This window comes from Grammomys surdaster, unplaced genomic scaffold (genome assembly GCF_004785775.1).
Source record: "Grammomys surdaster isolate TR1022 unplaced genomic scaffold, NIH_TR_1.0 126086, whole genome shotgun sequence".
Classification (NCBI taxonomy): domain Eukaryota; kingdom Metazoa; phylum Chordata; class Mammalia; order Rodentia; family Muridae; genus Grammomys; species Grammomys surdaster.
The window spans coordinates 2,300,500-2,316,134 of record NW_021620894.1 but is presented as its reverse complement, the minus strand read 5'-3'; the positions used below and the strand labels follow the sequence as shown (position 1 = coordinate 2,316,134).

Below are 15,635 nucleotides of genomic sequence, written 5' to 3'. Positions count from 1 at the left end.
AATCATTATTAGGAATTGAAGGTTTAGAAATTATAGGAAATCATTTTTAGAATAACTTGGCAATTGGGGAACTAGCAGTGATAATTGCTTACTTTTCTCGTTCAAACATTTCTAGAATAATGAATGTCCTTAGGGAATATTTATTTCGCAACACACAGTACCTGAAGAAGTTAAACTCAGGACAGAGCCTCATAACTGCTCAGTTGAAAGTGGGTATGAAATTGAAACTCCAGGGGCACAGACTAGGTGAGTCCTGGAAGAAGGTGACTTGGGATGCAGACCAGGCTCAAAGGTACTGTTGTCATTGAGGACTAGGTCTTGTCTTTAAATACTAATTGTAGAATGCTTGGTGCCTGCTTCTTTCTATTTCAGGATGAATTCAATAGGCAAGGAGCAAAGGAAATTTGATTTTGAATATTTCAGAAGTGGTTAGATAGTGTGTATTTCTCACATACTCACAATTGTTATTTAGGATTATAAGGACTGGAGCAATCACTGAAAGAAGTCAAGTAAAAGAGGCCAAATATTACCATTCATTCATGTAATTATTCCCTTATTCTGAAAAGCACAATAAAAACCTTCAATGTGCCAGACATGTATTACTGAGAGGAATGGCATATAAGTCCAAAAGGTCATCTGGCTAATAGTATAGTTTATTTCCCAAAGAAGTAAGAGGTTCAGAATTGACATCTTCCTAAGCACATTGTAGAAAATATGATTTTGGAGAGTCACACCATGTCAGCAGTAGTTTTAAATGGGATATAGAAAGGATTACATATTTACTAGATAACAAAGGAAAACTGCATGGTGACTCACTTTCAAATACAATGAGGACCATTCTAAAATGCAGACAACAAATAACTATGATGTACTCTAGGTACTGTAAGCAGCCAAATATGTTCATCACAGAAGGGGGGGTGGTATTCATGAAGATCTTAGCAGAATCAAGTGAGTGGGCTATTGGAAAAATTTTAATCACTGTATGGGCATTTCTTCTCTGCCTTTAACCATTTAGTTCCCAGATAATAGAAATACACACACACACATACACACACACACACACACATTTTATATTTATGACGAACCTTAATCAGCATGAGAGAGGGGTAGATATTTTTCCTCTATAATATTATGTCCATTTGCCAATTTTCTCATTATATACTTGGCCATGTTTCATATGTACTGCTCTTAACTCCAGTTAGCCAACCCACACAGTCATTATTTTAAGATTCTTACCAGATGGCGGCTTCCTCTTCCATACACCTTATTCTCCCTAACTTGTGGTCTCCTATGACCTTCAAATCAGGAATGCTAAACCCTGGTTATGTCTCTTCTGGCTAGTTATTGGCTGTTTCCATCTTTGTTTATCAATCAGAGAAATTTGGGGGCAAGGTCACATAGCTTCAATTGGGTCTGTGTGCAGACCCTCTCTTTACAGGGGATACCAGATCTTGGGGGATCCTCACTTAGCATTACAATACACAGCAAAGGCCAAACCTCAACAGTGAATCGTGATGGTTTTACAAATAAATTTAAAGGGCTTGCTTCTCTAGGTCTATGAATGTGAATTATCACAACATTTAATGTGCAATATAGTCCATGAACATAAGTAAGTATTTTTTCATTCTTCAAATAACAAACTGACATATTATTCCTATATAACTATTAGAGTTTGTATCTTTTATGCTTCCAAACATCACAAACTGTCGTATAACATGTTTTCTGCAAACTAATTATATCACCTATGTCAACATCAGTACTTCATGGTGCCAATATCCTTTCCTTAACTAGAATATCCACAGTGAATGTCACTGCCTGAAATTTAGCATAATGGCTTTATATTAGTGCCTCCTAACTTCATATTCACAGGAGCACAGGAGACATGGAAGCCTTAGCAAGGCCTGGGAGAGAGTACAGCTGTGGTAAATGGTCAGCACTAAGAGCATTATTGGTTTAAGTATTAGGCATCATTGTGACCTCTTGGCTGTATTCCAGTTCAACATCTCCTGAGCTGAAAAGCCACATCAGAGATCTTTCAGAAATCACTGAGTATTAATGTATTAGGATAATCAAAAATTATATAGTATAATTTGATACATTCTAAGATTTGGTTTTCATGAAAAGTTATGCATTTCCATTCATTTTTACTTAATCTATGAATTTTATTGTTTCATTTATTGAATATTTTAGCTTTACATATGAATTGGACATTTATACACTTATAGTATGTTGACAGTCATTTAAAAACAATTTGGCATTTAATCAATTTGGCCTTCTTTAATTTATTTTCACTGTTTTTAATATATAACAAATCATAACCTATTTAGTATTTTACATTTAATTTAATAGGTAATGAGATCAAATTTTCTTGTTCTTATATGGACGAGGTTGCAGTAACTTTGAAGGCATGCTTGCTACAAGTCATATTTCTTACCATGAAAAATGCATGATCTCTCATTCAATTTAAGTCAAAAGGAAACAAAAGTTTCATAGTGTTAGTTCTTATCTATGATTCCTACAATTATGACTGAAATTTATGTAATCAATTTCAATAACAAGAGTAGATTTTCACTTTTATTTTATAGAAATAGCACACTGAGCTAAATTTTTGTTAGGTACATGATCTGTAACAATTATGGTTACATATAACATGCTTTGAATTTTTGTTTTATTCTGATAATTATGGGAGACTCACATGAATTTTCAGAGAAAATATTAAATCTATAGACATTGGAATAATTGCATAGCAAAAACATATTTATGAGTGGTAAAAACATTAAGATTTTAAAATGAAAATTTGAATATTGAATATGCCTAATAGTATTTATTTTTATGGTTGTGAATTTAGTCAAATTTTTGTTTGTCATGCATCAATGCAGGGAATATTGGTATAATTCTGTATTTAGTAGAAGCCCATGATTATGCAATAATAACCCATTATGTTACAACTTTTATTGCATCTTCCTCCAAGATTTATTTTGTCTATAAATGTTATCACATATTTAGAACCCAGCTCTATTTAATATATGCTAATAGGGAAGGTTTAGGTTGTGACTGTCTTAAAGCAGAGCAGATGTCACATCAATTTTACTGCTGCAGTGCCCAAGAGCAGTGTTATTTCTTTCGTAATTGAGCAGTGTTTAGAAAGAGATGGAAAGTAAGAGATAGAGAGAAAATTAGGAGGAATAAAATGTGGGCAGGTGGAAAAAGTTGCCAGATTCTACCTTTGAAGTTGTTATTAGAATAACTTTACTCAACCTAAAAGCTCCCAGGTGCACAACAATCTTGATATTTCTATAGGTTTACAGTTTTTTATTCCCAATTTTAGATGGTTCAGATCTTCACATGCTATCAGTAGCTATTTCTATTCATGAAATTTGGCGTAGAGTTAAGAGCTCTATATTAAATAAATTTTAAGAGGTGAACAAATAATCTTAATAATATTTAATATTTGTATACGTTACCAGTCTACCTACAATAAAACACAAGTTCCAAATACAACAATGAACAAAGAAGTAATAGCACCTGATTAATGTAACTGAGTTTAGAATGCGGACAAGTGATATAATATTAAAAGTCAGTTGCCTTCAAATAAAATAAGAGTTATTTATAGCTGCTGAGGTGATATTGAGAAGATACAGAGATTAAGCAGGTAGGTGCGATTCTTCAGAGATTCTGTTTTCTCTTGGAGATAAGGTTAAGCAACCAAACTATGCAATAATTTTTGCTTGTGTTTATAAACATGTTTACATTTTTGTATTGGAAAACTTTTATTAATGTTGGAGCCATCTTATATGACTTAGAAGAATAAGAATGTTAGGAAATAAATTAATGCATAATTCATATTGATATGTGTTTTGCATCTGAATAAAAAGCAACTACATATATTAGTCTCTTAGAAATGAAAGAAAAAAGAATGGAAACAGGCAACCTCAGAATATACGAAATGGGAGTACCCTCCAGAATGTGCCAAAGACCGGGAAGGAGAGAGACTCTCAGGACTCAAAGGGAGGGACCTTAGATGAAATGCCATACAGTGGGGAGACGGAACTTGTAGAGCCCACCTCAAGCAGAAAGACAGGGCATCAAGTGAGAGATGGGGTTGTCAACCCAAAGTCAAAAACTCTGACCCATAATTGTTCCTGTCTGAAAGAACTGCAGGAATAAAAATGGAGAGGAGCCTGAGAAAAAGGAGGTCCAGCGGCAGTACCAAATTGGGATCAGGCTCGAGGGGAGGCTCCAAGGCTGAACCTTATTACTGAGGCTAAGGTGTGCTCACAAAAAGAGACCTCTCATGACTGCCTTCTGAAAGACACAACAATCAGCTGAAAGAGTCAGATACAGATATTTGCACTCAACCAATGAACAGAAGCTGTTGACCACTGTAGTTGAATTAAGGAAAAGCTGGAAGAAGCTGTGGGGAAGGGCAACCCAATAGGAGAAGCAGCAGTCTCAATTACTCTGGACCCCTGAGATCTCTCAACCACTGAACCACCAATCAGGCAGTATACATCAGCTGATAAGAGGACCCAAAACATATACAACAGAGGACTGCCGTGTCTGGATTCAGTCAGAGAAGATGCACTTAACTCTCAAGAGATTGGAGGCCTCAGGAGTGGAGAGGTATGCTGGAGTGGGGAGTAGGAAGGGAGGAGACATTCTTGGGGAGGGAGGGGAGGAGGTATGGGATGAGGAACAGTCAGAAGGTGGACTGGGAGGGGTATAATACCTATAGTGTAAAAAAAAGATTAAATAAAAAACAACGCTAAAAAAAGAAATTAAGGCATTAATTGGGCAGACAAGATAACTCCAAGGGTAAACGCTCTTTCAACACAATCCTGATAGCCTGAGATCCATTCTCTGAACCTGAATGGTAGAAGGAGAAAACATGCTGTCCAAACCTAACCACTGGCATTATAGTATGCGCCATTACATACCATACCCTGTGCATATATGCTTCATATAAAGAAACAAGTAGTAGTAATAATAATAATAATAATAATAATAATATTTTTAAAAAGAAATGAAAATACTACCATAATCTATGTGTATATTATATGTAGAATCAAGAAGAAAGCTTTTCATTGAGCCTTATATATCTTCAGAGTTTCCTGAGTCCATTATTTTTAATCATTTAACATGTATTATTTTTAACATCTGGACATACTGATTTTTACTGTAAATTGTGAATTGACGTAAATGAGACAAATGTTGCTTTAAATACTTCTTTGGTTTATTAAGTGCTATGAAAACCACTAATTGGTTTATGATAAACCTATCCATAAGACTGTGAGGCTTGATTTCCTTACCATATTGAACAATAAAGAACACTACTATCATGAGTTGTTTTTGTGTTAGACTGTTCTTCAAGTTCTCTCAGAGCTACTTGAGAGACCTAGTATATGTGGATGGTTTGTATTTTAATAGATTGACTTCAAAATATTTGCTGGAAGTTTGATATTTTATGTCGTTGCTACTACATTTTTAAAAATTTTATAGATGCCATTGAAATATTTTTAATGTTAGGACACATAACAATTAAGTAGAAGTACTGAAAACAATGTTTGAATTTTAAGGACTAACAAATATAAACCTTGTGGTGATGGTTCACATGAGAAAAAGCAGTCTTAAAACGGTACAGAAGCAAAAACTATCTTACAGAGTATTGAAAATAGGTGTGACTTAAGTTTAAAACTAAAGTAAGAAAAACATAACTAGTATTTTTAGTGCATGAATAACTCTATAACTCTGCCTTGCTCAATAGTTATTGGGAAAGCATTTACAAAGTTATTGTACACACAAATATCTAAACAATACAGTAAAAATTAAGCACAATAACATACATGCAATGCTTCAAAAATAGTGTCTATTTTGGGACAGTATAATTTTTAGTATCCTTTGATAGTATTTTAAAAATGTATAAGATGCATTAGGTCTTTAGTTTGATAGTACTGCCATGATGTCCACTTATCATGTGGAGGGAAAATGGTTCAATACCCTCATGGTATTCATGACACCGTTGTAGCAATGAGAATGTCTTCCAGTCCAGATGTTATTATAGCTCACAGGTTTGACCTAAAGATAAAAATGTTGAGCAGCTCTTTCCTCCAGTAGTGTCCACAATAGCTTTCAGCACTGTGAAAGCTAGCTAGCAGTGATGAAATTCAAGGCCAAGCCAGGTACGTTCGTAAGTTTATGTTCTATGATTCAAGTACATGGTGGTGCCTTCAGCAAGAAGTTGACACACTGAGCTCTGTTGTGTAATCTATGTTAATGAGAATAGCCTGTGATTTTGGCACGGGTTGATGAAACCTCCCTGGCCGACAAATTCCAAAGAGGGAACCTAGTTGCCCAAGATGGTGGATGACTATAAGGGAACAATGTCATCCAGACACAGATGACAGCTGCACAGGTGAACTCACAGTGATTGTGACAATATACATAATTCCTGTGCAAACTCAAACTGATTCAAAAAGTGCATTTCATAACTATCCCAATAATACCATGCTTTTGAGTTATATGTTATTGACGGCCTGAGTCATTTGTTCCCTAATAAATGTTAACTAGAATTATATTGTATACAAAAAGTACAACAGAATACTTGAGTTTTTTTCTTACTAAAGCTTTAATAATGAATGAATAAAGCTGCCAGAACATTTTTCACAGTTCTTTGTACAGAAAATTATTCCCATTTAGCCTGGATATAAACTAAGAAACAGTAAATGAAGTGCATAGAAGATGTGTCTTCACACTTACAATATGTTGTAAGCCAGTTTTACAAAGTTTCAAGGTTTTATATTTTACTCCAATAATACATTTTGTGTGATATGTGTCTAGATACTCCTGGAGCATCAAATTTCTATAGGATTAGGCTCATCTTCTCCCATTGAGGTCAGACAAAGCAGTCATCTGCTTCCTATGAGTCTAGTCCCATGGCCTAGCCTGTGACCAATCTTTGATTGGTGGCTTAATCTCTGGGAGCTCTCAAGGATCTGGGTTAGTTGACACTGTTGTTCTTCCTATGGGGTTGCAATCCCTTTCAGCTCCTTCATTCCTCCCCCTAACTCTTCCATTGGAGTTCCTGACTTCAGTCCAATGGTTGACTGTAAATATCTGCATTTGTGTCTGTTGGTTTCTGGTAGAGCCTCTCAGAGGACAGTCACACTAAGCTACTGTCTACAACCACAACATATCAGTAATAGTGTCAGGGTTTGTGCCTGTGCATAGGATGGTACCCAAATTAGACCAGTCACTGGAGAGCTTGTCCTTCAGTCTCTGCTCCATTTTTGTGCCTGCATTTCCCTTAGACAGGAACAATACTGGATCAAAGCTTTTGAAGATGGTTGACTGACCCCATGCTTCAGCTAGAGATTATGTGTATCTACTGGTGGTCTTCTCTCCAGGTTCCAAAATTATGGCTAAAGCCATCCCCATAGAGTCCTGGGAGCCTCTCGCATTCCAGGTCTCTGGGATTTTCTAGTGATTCTCACCACCCCAACCCCCACTGTTGCATACTTCCCTTCATTCTCTTGGCTCCCTGGGCTTCTCTTCTTTCTCTGCCATGCATGATCCTGCCCTGTTTTTCAACTCTCCTACACAAGACCCTTCCTCTCTCTGCCTCCTGTGATTATTTTGTTCCTCCTTTTAACTGTGATTGAATTATCCACACTTGGGCTTTCATTTTTGTTAAGCTTGAAATTGTGAGTTGTATCATGATTGTTCTGTATTTTTTGGTTAATATCCATTTATCAGTGAGTACATACCATGCATGTCTTTTGGGGTTGGGTTACCTCACTTAGGATGATATTTTCTAGTTCCATTGATTTGCCTGTAAATTTCATGATGTCCTTGTATTTAATAGTGGGATAGTATATCACCGTGCAAATGAACTACCTTTTCTGCATCCACTCTTTGTTTGAGGGGCATCTGGGCTGTTTCCAGCTTCTGGCTATTACAAATAAGGCCACTGTGAACATAAGTGGAGCATGTGTCCTTGTGGTATAGTGGAACATGTTTTGGTGTAGGCTAAGGACTGGTACTGCTTGTTCTTCATTATAGAACTATTTCCAATTTTCAGAGGAACCTCCATATTGACTTCCAGAGTGGCTGTACCAGTTTTCAATCCCATCAGCAACAGTGGAGGCTTTCTCTTTCTCCACATCCTTGCCAGTGTGTGCTGTCACCTGAGTGGTTTTTTTTTTTTTAATCTTAGCCATTCTGACTGGTATAAGGTCAATTTTGGTTTGTCTTTCCTTGATTACTAAGGATGCTGAACATCGCTTTAAGTGCTTCTCAGTCATTTGAGATTCCTCTGTTGAGAATGCTGTTTAGCTCTGTAACCTATTTTTTTCATTGGGATATTTGGTTTTTTTGGAGTCTGCCTTCTTGAGTATGTTGTTTATTTCACATCTCTATTGGATGTAGGAATAGTGAAGATCTTTTTCAAATCTGTAGTTTACCATTTGTCCCATTGATAGTGTCCTTTTCCTTTCAGAAGAATTTTAGTTCCATGAGGTCTCATTTATCAATTGTTGATCTTAGAGCCTCAGCCATTGGTGTTCCGTTCAGGAAATTTTCCCCTGTGCCAATGCATTCTAGGCTATTTGCCATTTTCTTTTATATTAGACTCTGTATATCTGTATTTATTTGGAGGTCTTTGATCCACTTGGCCTTGATCTTTGTACCAGGTAATAGATATGGATCAATTTGCATTCTTCTACATGTAGAACACCAGTTAGGTCAGAACCATTTGTTGAAGATTATTTCTTTTTTTCTACTGTATGGTTTGGCTTCTTTGACAAATAAGTGTCCATAGGTGTGTGGATTTGTTTCTGGATCTTCAATTCTATTCCATTGATTGACCTGTCTGACTTTGTACTATTATGCAGTTTTTCTCACCACTGCTTTATATGTAGCACAGCTTGAGTTTGAAGGATAGTGCTTTCCCCCAAATGTTCTCTATTGTTGAGAGTTGTTTTGACTATCCTGGGTTTGTGTTTTTCCATATGAAGTTGAGAATTGCTCTTTACATGACTTTGAAAAATTGTGTTGGCATTTCAATGGGGATTTTATTGAATCTTTAGACTGCTTTTGGTAAGAAAGCATTTTTTACTATGCTCATCCTACTATTCCATTAACATAAAGATTTTTATCATGTTCTGAGGTCTTTGATTCTTTTTCCCCCTAGGGATTTGAAGTTCTTTACATACAGATCTTTCACTTGTGTGGTTAGAGTTACACGAAGTTATTTTATAGTATTTGTGTAAAGGGTATTGTAAAGGGTATTGTTTCCCTAATTTCTTTATCAACCTATTTATCATTTGTATAAAGAAAGTCTAATGATTTGTTTGAGGCAATTTGATGTCCAGCCACATTGCTGAAGTTGTTTCTCAGCTGTAGTCGTTCTCTGGTAGAATTTTTGGTGTCCCTTATATATGCTAATCATATCACCTGCAAATAGTGATACCTTGATTTCTTCCTTCCTAATTGGTATCCCTTTTGATCTTCATTGTTGTCTAATAGCCTTCAAGCTAGAACTTTGAGTACTATATTGAATAGATATGGAGAGAATGGGGCAGTCTTTTCTTGTCCCTGATTTTCAGGGGATTGTTTCTAGATTCTCTCCATTTAATTTGATGTTGGCTTTTGTTTTGCTCTATATTGCTTTTATTATGTTTAAGTGTGTGCCATGAATTCCTAATCTCATTTTTTTTTTTTACCGTGAAAGGGAGTTGTAATTTTTAAAAGACATTTACGAAATATTATAGGCGATCATGTGATTTTTCTTTGAGTTTGTTTATTTTGTGGATTATGTTCATGGGTTTTTCATATATTGAACCATTTCTGCATTCCTGGGATTAAGCTTACTTACCATGGTGAATGATGATGTTGATGTATTCTTGTGTTCAGTTTTTGATAATTTTATTGAGTATTTCTGCATTCATATTCATAAGCATATTTTGTCTGACATTCTTTTTGTGTGTCTTTGTGTGGTTTATGTATCAGAGTAACTGTGGCTTCAGACAATTAATTATGTAGATTTCCTTATGTTTCTATTTTGTTAAATTATTTGAGGAGTCTTGGTATTAACTGTTGTTTTAATGTCTGCTAGAATTTTGAACTAAAATCATTTGGCACTAGTCTTTTTGTGGTTGTGAAGATTAAACGACTGATTCTATTTCCTTCGTGGTTACAGGAGTGTTTCGATGGTTTACCTGATCTTGATTTAACTTTAGTAAGTGGTATCTGTCTAGAAAATCATCCATTTCATTTAGATTTTTCCAGGGTTGTTGAATACAGGTTTTTGTAGTAAGATCTGATAATATTTTTAAATTTCCACAGTTTCTGTTGTTATGTCTCCCTTTTCATTTCTGATTTTGTTATTATGGATACTGTCTCTATGTCCTTTAGTTAATTTGGCTAAGGGTTTATCTATCTTGTTGATCTCACAAACCATATTTTAATTTTCTTGATTCTTTGTACAGTTCTCATTGTTTCTAATTGGTTGTATTCAGACCTGAGTTTGATTATTTCTTCCCTTCTACTGCTGTTGGGTGTGTGTTTACTTTTTTTCCTCTAGTGGTTTCAGATGTGTGGTTAGGTTGTTAGTATAGGACCTCTCAAATTTCTTTATGAATGCACTTAGTGCTATGAATTTTATTCTTAGCATTGCTTTCATTGTGCCCTATAAGTCTGAGTATGTTCTGCATTAATATTTATTGAATTCTAAAAGTTCTTTAATTTTGTTCTTTATTTCTTCCCTGATCAATTTATCATTGAATAGACAGTTATTCAGTTTCCATGATTATGTGAGCTTTCTTTTGTTTTTGTGGTAAATGAAGTCCAGGCTTTGTCTGTGGTGATCTGATAGAATGCAGGGAAGTATTTTAGTCTTCTTTTATATGTTTAGACTTGTTTTATGTTTGATTTTATTGTCCATTCTGGAGAAGGTCCCATTAGGTGCTGAGAAGATTGTGTATTGTTCTAGAATAAAATGCCCTGAAAATATATAAATCCATTTGGTTCATAACTTCTGTTAATTTCACTGTCTTTTTTTTTTTTTTTAAGATTCTATTTCAAATCTGTCCATTTTTGAGAGTGGAGTGTTGATATCTCCCACTATTCTTGTGTGAGGTTTAGCGTGTGTTTTGAGCTTTAAAGTTTCTTTTATGAACATGGTTACCCTTGAATTTGAGGCATAGATGTTCAGTATTAAGTGTTTATCTTGGTGGACTTTTCCTATGGTGGGTATGAAGTGTCCTTCCCCATTTCTTTTGTTGTCTTTTGGTTAAAAATTAAGGTATTGAATATTGTAATGGCTACTTAAGCTTGTTTCTTGGAACCATTTACTGGGAATTTTTTTCTAGCCTTTTTCTCTGAGGTAGTGTGTCTTTGTCACAGAGATATGTTTTTGTATGCAGCAAAATGCTTGATCCTGTTAATGTATCCAGTCTGTTAGCTTTTGTCTTCTTATTGGTGGATTGAGCCCATTGATGTTTAGAGATATTAAAGACCAATGATTGCTATTTCCTAGTATTTTTGTTGCTAGACACGATATTATGTGTATGTGGTTCTCTTCTTTTGGATTTGTTGTAAGATGATCAATTTCTTGTATTTTCTTGGGTGTAGTGACCCACCCTGTGTTGCAATTTTTTTCTAGTATCCTCTGTAGGGCTGTATTAGTAGAAAGATGTTATTTAAATTTGGTTTTTGTCACAGAATATCTCGGTTTCTCCATCAATGATGATTGAGTGTTTTGCTGGGTAAAGTAGACTGGGCTGGGATTTCTATTCTACGGTCTGCATGACATCTGTTCTGTGTCTTCTGGCTTTTAGAATCTCTGTTGAGATCTTTGGTGTAATTCTGATATATCTGCTTTTTTCCTTTACAACCTTTAATAGTCCTTCTTTGTTCTATGCATTTAGTGTTTTCATTATTATGCAAGGAGAGGAATTTCTTTTCTGGTCCAAACTATTTGGTGTTCTGTGAGCTTCTTGTACATTTATGGTTATCTCTTTCTTTAGGTTAGGGAAGTTTTCTTTTATGGTTTTGTTGCAGATATTTTCTGGGCCTATGAACTGGGAATCTTCACCTCTTCTATTCCAATTATTCTTAGTTGTGGACTTTTTGTTGTGTCCTGGATTTCCTAGATGTTTGGGTAAAAAGCCTATTACACTTTTTGCTTTCTTTGACTGATGTTTTAATATCTTCTATGATATCTTTTATACCTGAGATTCTTTCTTCTATCTATTGTATTCTGTTGGTGATGCTTGCATCTGTAGCTCCTGATCTCTGCCCTAGGTTTTCTGCCTCCAGGGTTTGTGATTTCTTTATTCTTATATTTTCATTTTGAGATTATGAACTGTTTGGTTCATTTCTTTCACCTGCTTGATTTTGTTTTCCTGTATTTCTTTAAAGGATTTATTCATTTCATCTTTAAGTACTTCTACCTATTTGCCTGTGTTTTCCTGTATTCCTCTAAGGGAGTTATTTATATCTTCCTTAAAGGCTTCTATCATCTTCATGAGATGGGATTTTAAGTCAGAAAATTGGTTTTCAGGTATGTTATGATATGTTCAGGGCTTGCATGGTGGAAAAAGTGGGTTCTAATGGTACCAGATTACCTGACTTCTGTTGCTTAGGTTCTTGTGCTTGCCTCTTATTGTCTGGTTACCTCTCTGTTAATTGGCCTGGGTGTCTTTTACTGGAACCTGCCTGCTTGGAGGCAGTAGAACTCTGTGACCTGGGTCAGATCAGGCCTCCTGGGAAGCAGGCAGTGCTGTTTGTGTTTTGGGGTAGGGCTCTTATGTCCTTTATTAGAGCTTTGGAGACAGGCATGCTGTAAAGCATGGGAGAGAAGGCAGGCAGCTTATCTGCCCCAGAGGGAAGTGCAGGTCTAAAGGATGATGGGAATATGGCAGAGGGGAGAGATCCTCCTTCTGCTCTATTGGGGTTCCAGCTGGCTTGGTTAATTGAGCATGGTTCTCATCTGTGTCTCTGATTACACCAGACCCCTTGGACACAATCAGGCTGTGGGGTGTCGGAGAGGGGCAGGCAAGCCCATCTGCTCTGAGTAGAAGTGCAGAGTGGGAAGAAGAAACTTCTTACCTTTTAATGACAAAATTCTAATTCATTTAGAAATTTACTTTGTGTACACAATCAATAGTTAATTCACAGTTTAATAAGATAGAAGACAGTAATTATACTTTCCCCTAGTTAATGTGTTTCTGCATGGCAGTACTTCCTAGTTCACAACATATAAATGGAAAAGGAAGAACTGAGTTAAGCCTGTTTCTCTAATTTGAACATGTAGAAACACCCAATTTTCCACTTTAGAGATTGTCAATATGAACATGCAACACAAAAATTGTACTGCAGATTTTTTTGAATGATAAGATGCCAGTAATACTTAATTCTCTACACTATAAAAATTTAAAAACACATTGTATTAGCTATTGGTTTTGCTGGTATATAATAGGAGTGAATATGGGCACATTGTCTTAGTGAGTTCATTAGAAAACCAATACTGACTGGTTCTCTTCCAAGATTTGGTTTCCAAACCAGAATCCAGTGCTAGTATCACCATATGTTCAGTACTTAATCCTAGCAACACCAAGTTTCAAGTATTTAATGCAACAGTAGTTCCAGAGGTGAATTAATTTTCACTTTGGAGTATTTAAAGATTTTATGTATCTTAAGCATTGTAGAAATAGTAACATCTAAAAGTAGAGGCGTGGAGATCCCATCTGAAATTAGATTTTGGATAATAATACATTGTTTTGGGGGGAAAGCTTACTTCCTCCAAACACTGGGACATTATCTCCTACTAATACCCATTCTACATCTCAAATTCAGGCATAGTTTTGAACTCATGAAAATTTTAAGGCTGTAATTCAGTGCATAAGAAGCGCATTCTTAATTTTTAGTATATGTTTAAAAAGTATAATCAAAAGTTAATTATATTTATCTAAGTTCATTCACTTAAGATAATTATATCGAGGACAAACATATACTAAAGCAGAAAAAAATTACATGGGAATCTTTTGTAAATGTAAAAGAAAAATAAAATCTTACTGTTTAATTGGCTTACAAATCTTTTTCTCCTTAGATCTGAATAGAGGACATGGCAGCAGGAAACTACTGCACAGTGACTGAGTTCTTCTTGGCTGGGCTTTCAGAGAAGTCAGAACTCCAGCTGCCCCTCTTTCTCTTTTTCACAGGAATCTATTTGATCACTGTGGCAGGGAACCTGGGCATGATCACACTAATTGGGCTCAGTTCCCGTCTGCACACACCCATGTACTATTTCCTCAGCAGTCTGTCCTTCATTGACTTCTGTCAGTCAACAGTTATTACTCCTAAAATGCTAGTGAGTTTTGTGACAGAGAAGAACCTCATCTCCTACCCTGGATGCATGGCTCAGGTCTATTTCTTCACTACTTTTGGCATTGCAGAGTGCTACACATTAGCTGCAATGGCATATGACCGATATATTGCCATTTGTAACCCCTTGCTTTACAATGTAACCATGTCCTTTCAGACGTACTGTTCTCTTGTTTCAGGGGCATATATATTTGCTGTTTTCTGTGCATCCTTAAACACCGGCTTCATGTTTAGGATTCAGTTCTGCAAATTAGATGTGATTAACCACTATTTCTGTGATCTTCTTCCCCTCTTGCAACTTGCATCCTCTGATACGTATATCAATGAAATATCGATTCTATTTTTTGGTACCCTGAACTTCTTTGTCCCAGTGCTGACAATTATTATTTCCTACATCTTCATCATTGCCAGCATCCTCTACATTCACTCCAGGGAAGGCAAATTCAAAGCCTTCAGTACTTGCAGTTCTCACATCTCTGCTGTTGGTATCTTCTATGGTTCAGGAGCATTCACGTACTTACAGCCATCATCGTTATATTCTACGGACCAAGCGAAATTTTCATCTGTGTTTTATACGACAATTGTACCCATGCTGAACCCCTTAATCTACAGCCTGAGGAATAAGGATGTCACGCTTGCACTGAAGAAAATACTTGAAAGGAAAAAATTCATGTAAGCAGAACTTGTGTGAAGATTACTTACACAGCAACAAAATTAGAAACACGTAGAAATATTTATTTGACTCCACCTGTCATTGTTATTAGTGTATATTTCTTAGGATTCTTTAATAATTTTTACTATTAAAAATTACAACTAAAATTTAAGTATCTAATATGTTATATGTTTATCAGAACCATGAGTGTATACAATAGAATGGATGACATGAATTGTTATATCAATATATGATATTCCATCATGTTTCTTTGTATTTGATAAACATTACCTTAAAAATATAAATGTCCTTCTTAAGTACAACACACTGATACCCCTTTGAAGAAAATTTATTTTATCTTTTTTACAGTCCAGATTTCATCCCCTTCCCAGTACACCCACTGGCTTTCCACATCCCATACCTCCTCCCCCCACCTTGTCTCCACAAGAATATCTCCACTTCCCACTCCCCATCCCACCAGATCTCCCCACTCCCTTCTTCTAGTCTCTTGAGGGTTATGTGCATTTTCTCTGATTGAACACAGACCCAGAAGTCCCCTGCTGTATATGTGTTGGGGTCCTCATATCAGCTGCAGTATTCT

General features: G+C 35.8%; 1 protein-coding gene across 1 annotated transcript; it reads left to right on the top strand.

Annotated features, from left to right (window-relative positions):
• The first annotated feature begins 239 nt into the window (after positions 1-239).
• Positions 240-15,091, top strand: LOC114611148 (olfactory receptor 1537). Its single transcript, XM_028755795.1, has 2 exons — positions 240-292; positions 14,108-15,091. The coding sequence occupies exon 2, from the start codon at positions 14,123-14,125 to the stop codon at positions 15,056-15,058; it is 936 nt and encodes a 311-aa protein (XP_028611628.1). The 5' UTR covers positions 240-292; positions 14,108-14,122; the 3' UTR covers positions 15,059-15,091.
• The last annotated feature ends 544 nt before the right edge of the window (positions 15,092-15,635 follow it).

Bases quoted from the DNA above. Each gene is read 5' to 3' on its own strand.
- LOC114611148 (XM_028755795.1), top strand. From the start codon at position 14,123: ATGGCAGCAGGAAACTACTGCACAGTGACTGAGTTCTTCTTGGCTGGG.